The sequence below is a fragment of the Mastigoproctus giganteus genome, chromosome 6 (assembly GCF_048544385.1).
Source record: "Mastigoproctus giganteus isolate SK-2022 chromosome 6, ASM4854438v1, whole genome shotgun sequence".
Taxonomy (NCBI): Eukaryota; Metazoa; Arthropoda; class Arachnida; order Uropygi; family Thelyphonidae; genus Mastigoproctus; species Mastigoproctus giganteus.
In genome coordinates, this window is record NC_143580.1 from 66,008,940 (window position 1) to 66,022,042 (window position 13,103).

General features: G+C 36.0%; 1 protein-coding gene across 1 annotated transcript; it reads left to right on the forward strand.

The window, feature by feature from the left end:
• Window positions 1-8,176: 8,176 nt before the first annotated feature.
• On the forward strand, window positions 8,177-12,706 carry LOC150084377 (cuticle protein 14-like). The gene is made up of 3 exons (XM_090375194.1): window positions 8,177-8,275; window positions 8,799-8,912; window positions 12,278-12,706. Exons 1-3 carry the CDS (start codon window positions 8,267-8,269, stop codon window positions 12,704-12,706), a joined length of 552 nt encoding a protein of 183 aa, XP_090231320.1. The 5' UTR covers window positions 8,177-8,266.
• Window positions 12,707-13,103: the final 397 nt, after the last annotated feature.

The window sequence follows — 13,103 nt, forward strand, 5'->3', positions numbered from 1 at the left end:
TCAGCTTTAACTTCTCGAATATCCGCTACCAATTCCTTAAATGCTGATCTCCAGTTAATTCTCCAGTGGGGCAAAGATAACTTAGTTGATTTCAATACTTCTAAAACTCAGTCCTGTCTTATATCTCGCAAAAAGGATTGTTCTGCTCCTATGCTTATCTTTGGTGACACTCCCATTTCTATGCAAGATGGTATATCTCTTTTGAGGATTACCCTGACTTCTAATCTCTCTCTTGGCACAAGCACATTACAACTGTTTCTTCTTCTGCATGTAAAAAACTTGTTTTTTCTTTCACTCTCGGCGTTACTTTTCTTCCAAACAGCTGCTCACTCTGTATAAATCGCAAATCCGCCCTGCCATGGAATATTGTTCCCACATCTGGGGTGGTGCCCCCAAAACCTCTCTCAGGCTTCTTGATTCCATTCAGAAGAGGGCAGCTGGGTTAATTAATGACTCATCTCTAACAGAGTCTTTCCACTCGCTGTCTCACAGACGTACTGTTTCTGCTGTATGCCTCTTCTACAGATACTTCCCTGGACACTGTTCTTCTGAATTGGCTTCTATAATTCCCGCTCTCTCTTTCAAAACAGTCCGAACACGTGCCGCCACCAACCAACATCCATTTACTGTCCAACTTCAAACCCACAGAACCAACTTTTCATCTTCCTCATTTATTCATTCAACTGCCGTTTTCTGGAACAACCTTCCTTCGTACGTATTTCCTGAAAATTAGTCTACAGAAGTTCAAGTCTAATGTCAACAAATATCTTTTTCTCAGCCTCCAACCCAAGCACAATACTAAGTACTGTAGGTTATATACCTCTCATGGTTGAGGTTTTCCTAAAAAAAAAAAAAAAATCCAGCAAACGATTTAGACAAGACCGTATTTGTTTTTGTGTGGAAAGTTGAAAACTATTACCATTGCAAACACAGTTCATATAATCGGTGTATATTAAACTATTGCTGTTGTGATAGGTGTTGATATTATCTAAAGCTGATTGAATAATATTGATTCCTGTAGTGTAACTGCTGCATTGAACCAGGAGAGATACCGATACTATAAAAGAGGAGAAAACTGCCACAGCTCCCATGGTGGTGTCTGTTTTAGAGACACCAGCATGTTAGGCAGCTCTGTGCGTTGTTAATAGCATGCCCTTCGTGTAGTTGTTTGATGTTACGATTTTCCAAATAATTCTTTCCCCATGTCGAAAACAGATATCAAAAAGAAGTAGATTTATGAACAAGGGCGGATGAGGTACATCATTCTGTTTAAGTATATTGTCAAACTGTACATTACATTAACTTTTAGAATCATACCAAAGAGAGTGTTTTCAGCAGATTCACTGTCACAGAATGTTATCAATAACTATGACTGTAAACATGTCATCATGATTACCAGTCCGGTGTATTGGACAGTACCAGATTCAGCCATTTAAAACTAACTCAATGTAGCTATCTTTTGTGGCTGACGCCTGGATTGAATCCTTCATGGAGCAGTTCTCTGTAGAAAGGGCTCGGCCTTTTCCGGGAAGGCATGGTAAATATTGAGTACTGCTTGAGTAAGAACAGAGAAGGCGCCTTTCTGTCTTCAAAACTATTCTGTCTAACAGAAGCCAATGTCCTCTCATTAATCTGCATCTTTCTTACTGAACGTTTCATGAGAATTATTAATGATTTTTTTTATTTAAATTTATTATTCTTTTATTTCTTTATTTTTAAGAATAGAGTAATCTATACTTTCTTTTCTAGGGGGACATTCCTCTTCAGTTTCCGCCATCTGCTAACAATATCGTCAGCTATTATCCAGTGGTTATTCAAACGCACGTTCCTCATTACCATTCGCACGTGCATGGCTTGCCACATTTCCCCTTGGTGCGTCGTCCACTGGTACCTCGCATTCCTCCATTCCGCCTCTTCAACTCGCCGCCAGTATTCGACCCTTCGTTTGACGTACGTCCCACCTATCCATTTGGAGTAGGAGGTCGACGATAGATTGGCCAACCTGTTTTTGTTTCTTTTTTTTTTAATTCATTTTTTCTCGGTTTCTTATTGAAACCTCTTATAATACACTCCACGATATAATCGTAGTCCAAAATTATTACAATAAAGATTCAGAGCTGCAATGCCAATTTGTGTTCTTTGCTTAGACGTTTCAAATTCGTATACACATAATATGAGTAAAAATGGATGTACAGAAGGTGGAAGAACATAATTGTAATTGTGACGTGTATAATATACAATGCCTAGTCAAAATGTGAGAATCGTCCAATCTACTCTATCTCAAACCTAACGATACTGTGTTCATGCATGAAGTTATTTATGATTAATTTTTTCTTGTTTCTGTTGTTAACGATACCTCTTGACGCCAATAAGACTCGTTTGTTTGACTGAAAATTATCACAATGTAAAAAACATAAAACTTTTAAATATAAATTTATTTTTATTGCAAGAAATTCTGAAGGCCACAGTCACTAACTTAGATTCCTTAAAGAAATCTAAAAGATGAGGAACGAACTAACTGAATCCTGCCATGGTATGAGAGTGGTAGATACATTTTTCAGCACACATTATCAGTAAAAACGGTCGTGCAAAATTTCTCTATTATAAGGATATAATCCACGGTTATTAAGCCCCAATTTATGAGCATGGTTGCCACAGGAAAGATGTTGCCCTTCGTACCAGGGATCTCCATAACTGCTGCTGTAACGATCATATCCATGAAAACCATATCCAGGATGAGCCATTCTGTAGAGATCATTGGCGTATCGACTTGGTTGATTATGCTCATAATGTGGATACGGGTCATCTCTTATCAGAAGAGGATGGTGAGAGCGTTGCGATGGCGCTAATTTTAGGGATGCATTTTTCTTCTACAAAAATGAAAGATAAACAAGAAATTAAAATTGCAATAATTTAAATACGGAGAAATGTGTAATAAGTTTTAATTTAAATTAATTTCTTGTATGCAAGCAACGTATCTTAATGGTATTGTTAATGCACTTACCTGAACAGATTCTTCGGCAGGAGATTCTGCTGCTATTGCTCGCAGAATGCAACCAAGGACGATTATTACCTGTTAAAAATGATAAAACTTTTTACTGATATTCAGATGTGGAATTTACCAAGAATATACAAGAATTTGCATAAGGGTCGTTCAAAGTAAAGTAGAATCGCGTGTACGTTATGTGAGGCATACAACTTCGCCCGACCTCGACACAACATCATCATGCTATTAACGATTCAACATTTATAAAAGTGAGTGATCAGGTGAAGACAAATCTTTACGTTATGGATGCGAGTGCTGTGGTATTATACCACGAATAGAAGAACGCGAATAGCAGCTGATTGTTGGTAGAGAAGGGCCATGATAAATTATCACTACCTAGATATTAGCTTTCAGTGGAAACAGAACTCTGCATCTAAGAAAGATTCATGGCATGTTATTCACCCTGAGGCCCTGGTCCATTTGCTTTGGTCGTGAAGGAGACTTATTCAAAGTTTCTACCAATGACACTAGAATAAGTGTTGAGCACTACTGCGAAACAGTAAATAATTGCAGCAGAAAATAACGGTCAACCCTTGAAGAGTGTTGATGTTGCGCTCTTAGAGTGGATTATGAAGATTATACTGAACAGATTTCATTGGTAGGCGCTCAGACATAACCTCTTCAGTACGGATCTTTCATGTGCGATTATCACAGCCTTGATCTCTTGAAGCTTCAATTTTAAGTAATTCAACCATGACAAACAAACGAAAAAGAAATACTTCTTCAAGAGCAAGATAAGGAAGCAAGTCCATTTTCTTCAGATAAATGAAACCCTCATTCAAATAACGAATTAGCTTGCAATAAGAATATAATAATAACCTAAATACCATACAGAACAGGGCTGTATATTATAATTCCAGTCCTGTTCCAAGCCGGATCACTTAATGTCCAACTGATTTGCAACGGTAAACGTACGCAGTCAGTTATCAAACTACTCTACTCAACAAGCTTTAGAAATGGCAGTATCCGAGATCTGTCATTAAAATAACCAGCCCATATGCATTTCCTGCTACTGTGGAAATCTTAAAATTCACTATTCTTAAGCCATATTTATTCTAGCAATAGAAGACCTATTCAGCACGAGAGTTGGCTGGTTGTTTGTTTGGTTGAATGTTTTCTGACGCAACGGCATCAAGGGCCACGGTACGGTAAGTCTGTTGTTGCAACAGTATAAAGGATTAAATAACTATAAAATATGCCAACATATTAGTCTTCGTCAATTAAAATCTGCCTGGGTGTAATCAGCAAGGCAGTTGGCTAAAAATAATAATAGCACTACATCAGTTAGTAATAAATTGAGGGCGGGTAATTAATAAATGTTCGATTGTTAGGTTAATGTCCCAGAATTCCTGTATAGTGAAATTTCCCTCTTTCAGGAGATAAGAGAGCAAGAGGTGGCTATGTCCTATAAGAATTCCGACCAAAACAACTTCCTCACGGCGAACTGCACGCATACTAAACTTTAACGGCTCAGTCTCGAGTTTAATATAATATAACTTGTTTATCCCCTGTCTGTTCCAGCTTATCTGCCAGAACGAAATTCATTTCTCATGAATTACAGGTTCAAAATCTGTATAAGGAACCAAAGTGTTCTGTGAAGAGGTGAGATGGTTTTGCGACTGGTCGGATAACCATTTCCTCGATCCCTGAATGACCTGGGATCCAACAAAAACGAATATCAATATGGAAGTCATACAAAGAATGCGGCATTTCCCATGCGACACAAGATCGGATGTGTTTCAAACTGTATACTTACTAAAGTATGCAACGAACTCAATGAGTCAGTACACAGTGAACATCTATTGATATTGTTTTAGATTCAGATACTCCAAAGCAAGTATAATAGCTGAAGGTCCGCATAGTTCTTAAGGATGTGTCAACGTGCTTAAGAATTGGGTATAGGCAGCCAACCTTGATTTGGAGTTGGTAAAAAGCAAATCATGATTTCAATTAAAGAATTGAATTCAAAACCAACAGCAGATCTATCACAACAATGCTCAACATCAGAGCTTGAAAAAAGAATCGTTTCTAAACTTATATTTTATGCCAGGCATTCCATTTCTCTCTACAAATGGTGGTATGCAGATGGCCTAAAACGTCATTCTGAAGAGAAATGTCATCTTTGAGATTATAGGAAATAAAAATGCAATCCCGTTTGCTTTTAAACGAATGCCCTCAAATCTGGCCAGTGTAGGTTGAGCAGTGAAGTGCACTGGGGCTCTCCCACATCGTGTTGGAAAAGGCTCTGGTTCGATTTCCGTCGCTGGCAGAATTTTAGAAATACTTCCATTGGGACAAGAGGAACTTTTTCCAGAACTCGGGTTTTTCTTCTCATAAAACAAACAGACCGAGTAGAACTTAGGCAATTTACAAATACGATGTATACTTCATAACTATAACAGTGGCCTTGAGATATATTCTACACAATCGAACTTTCAAAGCCTTCTGCACAAAAGACTATTTTTAACTATTCCATTGAGTTGGGCAATAAAAATAATGCCACTACAGTATACCATCAGTAAAGTTTACAAAAAAGAAAATATGAAACAGTGCCATCACTGCAACAACTGGATTTTTAGAAATAAAATGATCGATTAAATGCACTGGAAACGGTGAATTGCAAAGGAGAACCAATCACCGGTGAAAAATGTCTGAAAGTCGATTGAAAAGGCTCTTTGAAATTCAAGCACACAAATTAAAACGTTTAGTCCTCACAGAGCCATCACAATGTGTTGAAAAAACTGTACATATCTCTACTATAAATTTATTTACTCGTTAGTTGAAAAAATAAATAAATGCATCATGATATGTTTGGTATACCAAAGGATCCAGCGTGGATTTGAATCTCTAATCTTAAGCTAGAATCGGTTACTTTTCTTCTCTATCCTATCTCCATTTTATGCTCTTAAAAAAAACATCTAAAGTGAGCATTCACGTCAGCAAAGTCATATATTTGTCACATACTTACTCGAATCATGGTAATCTCTTCTAAAAATATAAGCACATTTCTTGGTAGCCACTCTAGCAGCTTTTATATCCATGATGGGACTTGGTAATGGTTATTGTATATTAAAGATATCCCTGACCTTTCCCAATAACTTGAGGAACTAAATAAGACATAAAACTGTATTTATGGAAAATAATGACAAATATTAAATAACCTCAATAAGGCCAGTGATGTTACCTCCATAGATAATCTAATTGCACTGATTACTTGTACGATGAAATATCTCCAGCATAAAACAAGGTCATTTTTTGTATACCAGTTCCGAAATTAGTGCTACTAAAGAGCAATGTCATCCTTGGGATTATGGGATATAAAAACGAAATCCTGTTCTTTTTAATATCGTTTAACCGAATGCATGATAAAAATGTACCCGTCATAGTGTTTGTCCTTTACTAGATAAGGTAATAAGAAGTCTCTATTAAAATATATTCCGGGTTTGATAACTTAAACAACTTAAGTTTAATATTGTGTGGTCACTGTGTCGAAGGTGCTTTACCATGCCATTTGCGTAAAAAACCATGAATTCTACATTGACAACCGAAACATGATTAACAACTTTGGGCATGAAAAAAAGATAATTTTTTATATCAGTTTCTAAAGAAGAATAGCAAATTTATATTGAAAACGTTACCTAATTGCAGTCTGAAATCGCTTTGACACTTTAGAAATTGTTTAATTAATATTTTTCTATTCTTCCTTAAATATATACACTCAATGACCATTAAAATATGATCCCACTCCACAATGGTGTAGGACAAATTGTTCCAAAGTTATAAACTACAAGTGAGCACCACTGGTAGCATTCACTGTAAAATTCTTCCATGATTTGTTAGAGTCAGATGACTAGAGTCCTGGAGAGCACCCACTTTTACAAAATAGCACTTCTATTGGGTTCTTCTGATCTATTAAATACGTACGAACTTGCAAAGTGAGACAAGAGAATCAGCCATTGTAAACGTTCTGACAGAAAGAAATGGAAGTTGCATCCGTACTTTTGCTATTATTTTCTCCAAGCTGCAATTGTATTTATATATTTTTTATTATATTAGTTTCATTTATATCAGTGCTAGTTTTTAAACAAATAAACAGCCTGTGTATGTTATCTTATGCATTAATTTAGATCCTTTTGTTTTTATTGATTACATACTCTGCTTTTTATTTAGGGTTTTTTTCAGCAATAATAAACAATAAAAGCTTTGTTCTTGGCTTAATTTAAAATATTTTATTTAAAAATGGGGTTCATAAGATGTTCGCTAGAGGGAGCTATTACGAAATACTAAACGGACTATTATAACTGCACAATATTCAATAATAATAAAGATATAGTTTAATAATAATAGTAATAAGGTTTCCAAAACTATAGTAGCTACTGTAATTAGCGATGTTATACACTCATTTATTAATTATCTCTTGAAATATTCATATACCTATTGAGAGAGAGTAGTGGAATGGTGAAAATAGAAAAAGAATGATAGAATGCTTAGGATTAGTATGAACGTCATTCAATGAACTGTACAGTAGCAAATATTTTAAAATCTAGAAGTCTGACGAAATACAATTAGGAATACGTGCCGAGGGGCTATAACTTCTTTACAGCCTCATGAATCAAGAAGTAAACGGATCTGGAGAAGTAGAGCATTCAACCACTTGATATCTGTTACAGTGGACGTGTCCTTCATTAACATCATCTATCTAACTACGATCAAATAGTGTCGCATATTCTGGATGTTTTCGGTACGTATGCTCCAGCTGTAAATATCTTTCTCAGTTCTGTCACGTGTATAATGATAGAAGAACGCCTGTAGCTTTGCAGATTTTGTGTATTGTCAAGGAAAGGACCTTGATGAAAATTTACAATAGTTTCTAAACGTCTTTACTCATTCGCCCATGAAATATTACTTTAAAGCCATCCATTAATGTTTGTATAACTAGGACACCCCTGAATATTTAACGCAGTATGGATGGTGGAGGCGAAGACACCTCCGTCTAAAGTCAGACCAAAGTAATAATCTCAAGGCTAGATGGGATGATATGCAAGACCTTATTGCCTAATTTAGAAATGGATACCTCCGATAATCAGCTGCTCGTATGTCTTTGTTTGTCACAAGTAAACAGGGCAGAAGGAAAGTAGAGAAAGGGTTGTACATATAAAAGGGATATTTTTCATCTGGCGTCTTTACGCTGTTTTTTGTTTGAGCGAAACAGTCTTTACAATGATCAGAGTAAGTAGAATCATATTTTACTTTTTAACTTCGAATATTGAGTTAAACATATTAAAAAAATGACACCCTATCTATAAACTCCTATTGATTCACCTTTGAACACCAATCACCTCTTTCCATAAAGAGTAAAGTTTTTATTACGAATCTGTACCTTCTCTGCGAAATGGTGTTAGTATTCAAAGCCCCTTAATCTGTCTGACCTCCATCAAAATAAGATTACATCATCCATATATTATCAAAATTAAATTAATACGTGTATAAATTTTAGTTATAAATGGTTTAAAAGCTTTAATATATTAGTAAAAAATCGAATAATTAAAACACAACGTTGTTCTTAAGTTAACCGTCAGGGGGATTAGTGAACTACCAATGATGTTTATGCATTATCTTTCTCTCTTATCGTATCTCAATACTGTTTACCATCCCTAGATCAATACTTCCATGCCAAGATTCAACCTGATTCTGGCCCTGTACGAATATTATTTTCATTTCACAAATTCCAATTACTGCTTTTCGCTTTCAGGGAATTGTTTTCCTGTGCTGTCTCTTCGTAGCTGGAGCTCAGCTTTACTACTCCCCTTATGACTACCTAGGAGCAAGATATTATGGAGGTGGATATCCACACCTACGTTACACTGTAAGTATAATTTATTTCTTTCAGTGTTTTCGTTGATCAGCTTAGAAATCAATCTGTACAATTATTTTTTCTAATTAAACAAACGGAGTTCCAATGAAAAGCTTTAGCTTTTCATTGGAACACGAATACAATCAGTCTGAATCTTCTTCTTACAAGCAGTGAATTGTATGTTGGTTGGTAGTACACAAAGCATTTTGCGCCCTCTATATTCAAGGATAAGATACTGTTCACAACTATGTACAGCAAGAGCTTTCCTAGCTTGAGACTTTTGTCTTGAACTTAATTATGTCTACTTTAAATTTTTTTATTTAAATATTATATAATATACAATACACTATTATTATGGGGGACTTCAATGCTAAGGTTGGAAAAAGACAAAACAGCGCAGAAAGAGGAACTATAGGAAATTTTGGAATTGGTGAAAGAAATGAAAGAGGTGAAGACTTGTGGAATTTGCAGAATCGCAAGGACTGTCAGTAATGAACACTTTTTTCAAGAAAAGGGTGAACAGAAAGTGGACATGGAAGAGTCCAAATGGATTAACAACTAATGAAATCGACTTCATCCTCACTAACAGAAGATATATTGTGAATGATGTTACCGTCCTGAACAAGATAAATGTTGGAAGTGATCACAGAATGGTAAGATGTACACTTGATATAGATGTAGGAAAGGAAAGGAAAGGAAAAAAACTGACTCGAGTAAAAAATACAAAGGTCTTTGAGATAACAGAAGAGGAAAAAAAGCAGTATGTCCTGGAACTTAAGAACAAGTTTGAGCTTCTGCAGACTGCTCAGAACCAAGATGTCGACGAGGAATATTACAACTTTCTGGAAGTGATAAAGCCCAAGAAACCTATAGGGAAAAAGAAATCCAAAGAAGAAAAAATTAGTCAAGAAACACTTGTCATGATGAACCGAAGACGACAAATGAAGAGCAAGAAAAACACTGACAGGGAGAAAATTGAGTATACTGAGTTATGCAAAGCCATTAGAAAGAGACTCAGAGAGGACATAAGAAGATTTAACACAAGAAAAGTAGAACAAGCATTAAGGGAAAACAAAGGATTTAAATCAGCAGCCATGAGCAGTAATACAGAAAGACAAATGATGCTGAAACTGAAGAATAGCGATGGTGTATTTATAAACAGCAGAGAAGGCATAATTCTAATAGCAGATGACTACTATAGAGAATTATACAAGGAGCGAGGGAATGATACCAGCAGTGGGGAAGATGGATTGCAAAGTAGCAACACATATGACATACCCGATATTCTTCCTGATGAGGTAGAACATGCATTGAAGAAAATGAAGAATCAGAAAGCCCCTGGGGAAGATGAAGTTACTGTAGAATTGTTAAAATTGGGAGGAAGAGACATAATACAAAAACTGGCAAGGCTCTTCACAAAGTGCATTAGAAAAGGTGTGACGCCTAAGCAGTGGAATAATGCAATCATAGTTTTGCTGCATAAGAAAGGAGATAAATCAGAAATTGGAAATTATAGACCAATCAGCTTGTTATACCACATCTACAAGTTGTTCGCAAGGGTCATTACTAACAGATTAGAAAGAATACTTGATGAGAATCAATCGAAAGAGCAAGCTGGCTTTAGGACAGGATTCTCAACTATGGATCACTTTCACGTAATATCACAGCTAATGGAGAAAGCAAATGAATATAAAACACCATTATGACTGGCATTTGACTCCATACAGCATAAGGCAATGTTTCGGGCACTGGAAAGACAAGGCATAGATACTCCATATATTATGATTTTGAAGAAAATATATGAGAGTGCTACATCCTTTATTAGACTAGACAAAGACAGTAGCAAATTTAAAATCGAGAAAGGAGTTCGACAAGGAGACACAATATCTCCGAAGCTGTTTACTGCTGCCCTTGAAGCTTTCAGAAGATTAGACTGGTCGCAGAAAGGAGTCAATGTGAATGGAGAGTACCTAAACCATTTACGATTTGCAGATGACATTGTGGTCATAAGCCATGATCCCAAAGAATTAGAGGAAAATCTTAATCAGTTATGCACAGTTAGAAAGGATTTTGGACTAAAGATGAATATGGCTAAAACAAAAGTAATGATGAACAAGTATGCCACAGAAAGAGAAATAATGATTGAAGGAGCAGTAATTGAAGAGGTGGAGTCATATACTTATCTAGGACAAGTTATTAGCTGTAATAATGATAAATGGCTGGAAGTCAAGAGAAGAATAAATTTTGGATGGATAGCATTCAGGAAATATAGTCACATACTGAAGAGCAATATCCCAGTTTGTCTGAAACGTAAAATAATGAACCAATGTATACTCCCCACCATGACTTATGGAAGTGAAACTTGGGCACTCACCAAAAGAATGGAAGAGAAGCTAAGAACTACACAGCGAAGAATGGAACGAATTATATTGGGAATCAGACTGTTAAATAAGAAGAGAAACACATGGATTAGGCAGCAAACTCAAGTAAAGGACATTCTTATCAAAACTAAAGAACTAAAATGGTCTTGGGCAGGACACATAGCTCGAAGACATGATGACAGATGGACTAAGAAAATAACAGAATGGTACCTAAAAGGAGCTAGAAGAAAACCTGGAAGACAAAGGCGGAGATGGATAGATGAAATTCATGAGTTTTTGAGTAGTAAATGGATGGCCAGTGCTCAAAACAGAAGGAACTGGAAAGTTGCTGGAGAGGCCTTCATCCTGCAGTGGATTGAAAATGGCTGATGATGATGATGAATATACAATACATAGAAAAACAATGAAATAATAATGAGAAGTTTCAATTATTTTTTTTTCGGCCCGCCCTATCGCTAAGGAGGGGAAAATCAATCATTGCGAAGCATTGGTAGAAATTTACTAATTTCTTTTATGATTTTTTTTTAAAGCTTCACGGGGGCCATTTAGTTTATGAAACTTATAATTATAATTTAATATTCAAAGTATTGTGTATTAACATATTTTTTATTTGCTTTATTTTATTTAATTACAAAAATGTATATATATTTGATTATTTATAAATGAATATTATTAATTATTAACAGAACTTTCAATATGCAACTCAAATCGCCACAAGGTGTCGCTAACTCAGCTGCAAATAAAAGAATGAAACTTTTAAATGTTTAAACCTAGCAATTAATGTATACAAAGGATTTTTGCGTAAAAATGCATCATATTATTAACTGCGCTTAATGTACTAGTTCTCGTATGTTCAATTGAAGCCTTTAACTCTATATTTATTTGGTATTAGTCCAAGCGCTTACATTTTAATTTTACTGGTTATAATTCTCAATATTGCTCAAAATAAATGTTCCACTCAGTCCTGGAGCTTAACTGTTGTCTCTTTTCTCTCAGGATGCAGCTAGGGTCGTCGATCCTATTGACGAGACACCCAAACCTTACAGCTTCAGCTACGAAGCACCTGCAGAAGGAGGTGCAAGTGCTCGTCAAGAAGTAGCTGATGGTACAGGTCGTGTTGAAGGTTCCTACAGTCTCGCCGATGAAGATGGGCGAACTCGTGTGGTCGAATACTACGCTGACGAAACTGGATTTCACGCGAATGTTCACACCAACGAACCCGGCACTGCAAATGAAGACTCCGCTGATGTGGGTGTCAACTCAGCTGCACCCCCAACGGTTTATGCCGATACCTCTATCGCGACAAGAAGAGTTCCTACGACATCCCCCTATCTCTACGGAGGCTATGGCTATCCCTATGGTGGACTCGGGCTCTATGGTGGATACTATGGTTATGGTAGCCCCTACTATTCCGGATACTATTAGCGAGAATTATGAAATAGCAATTTAAATTAATTTTAAGAAATATATGAAAATGTACATTTAATCATTCAATAAAAAAATGCTCATTAAAGGTCACAGAATTTATTTATTTCTGTTTAAACACTAATTCTGGCTTATAAAATTCTAATGCAAAACGGCAGCTGGTATTTGACTCAACTGTTTATGAATAAAGAGACAGAGGCAACGATCGACCAGTTGCTAGACAGTTTGTGGACACAAAAGCAACAGTTTCCCAAAAATCATATTGGAAGTTGCAATTCTCATCAGATGACAATAAAGTTTTAACTTCGTGTATTAATTTTTATTAATTTAAAACTCTACTTCTGAATCTGGTGCTGTCCTACTCGTAAGAGCTAGCAGAGAAAACTTTGGTAATTCA

What these genes read in the sequence shown, in the direction of transcription:
- LOC150084377 (XM_090375194.1), top strand. An exon ending in ATCCACACCTACGTTACACT is followed by an intron (nt 8,913 to 12,277) that starts GTAAGTATAATT and finishes CTTTTCTCTCAG; the next exon opens with GATGCAGCTAGGGTCGTCGA.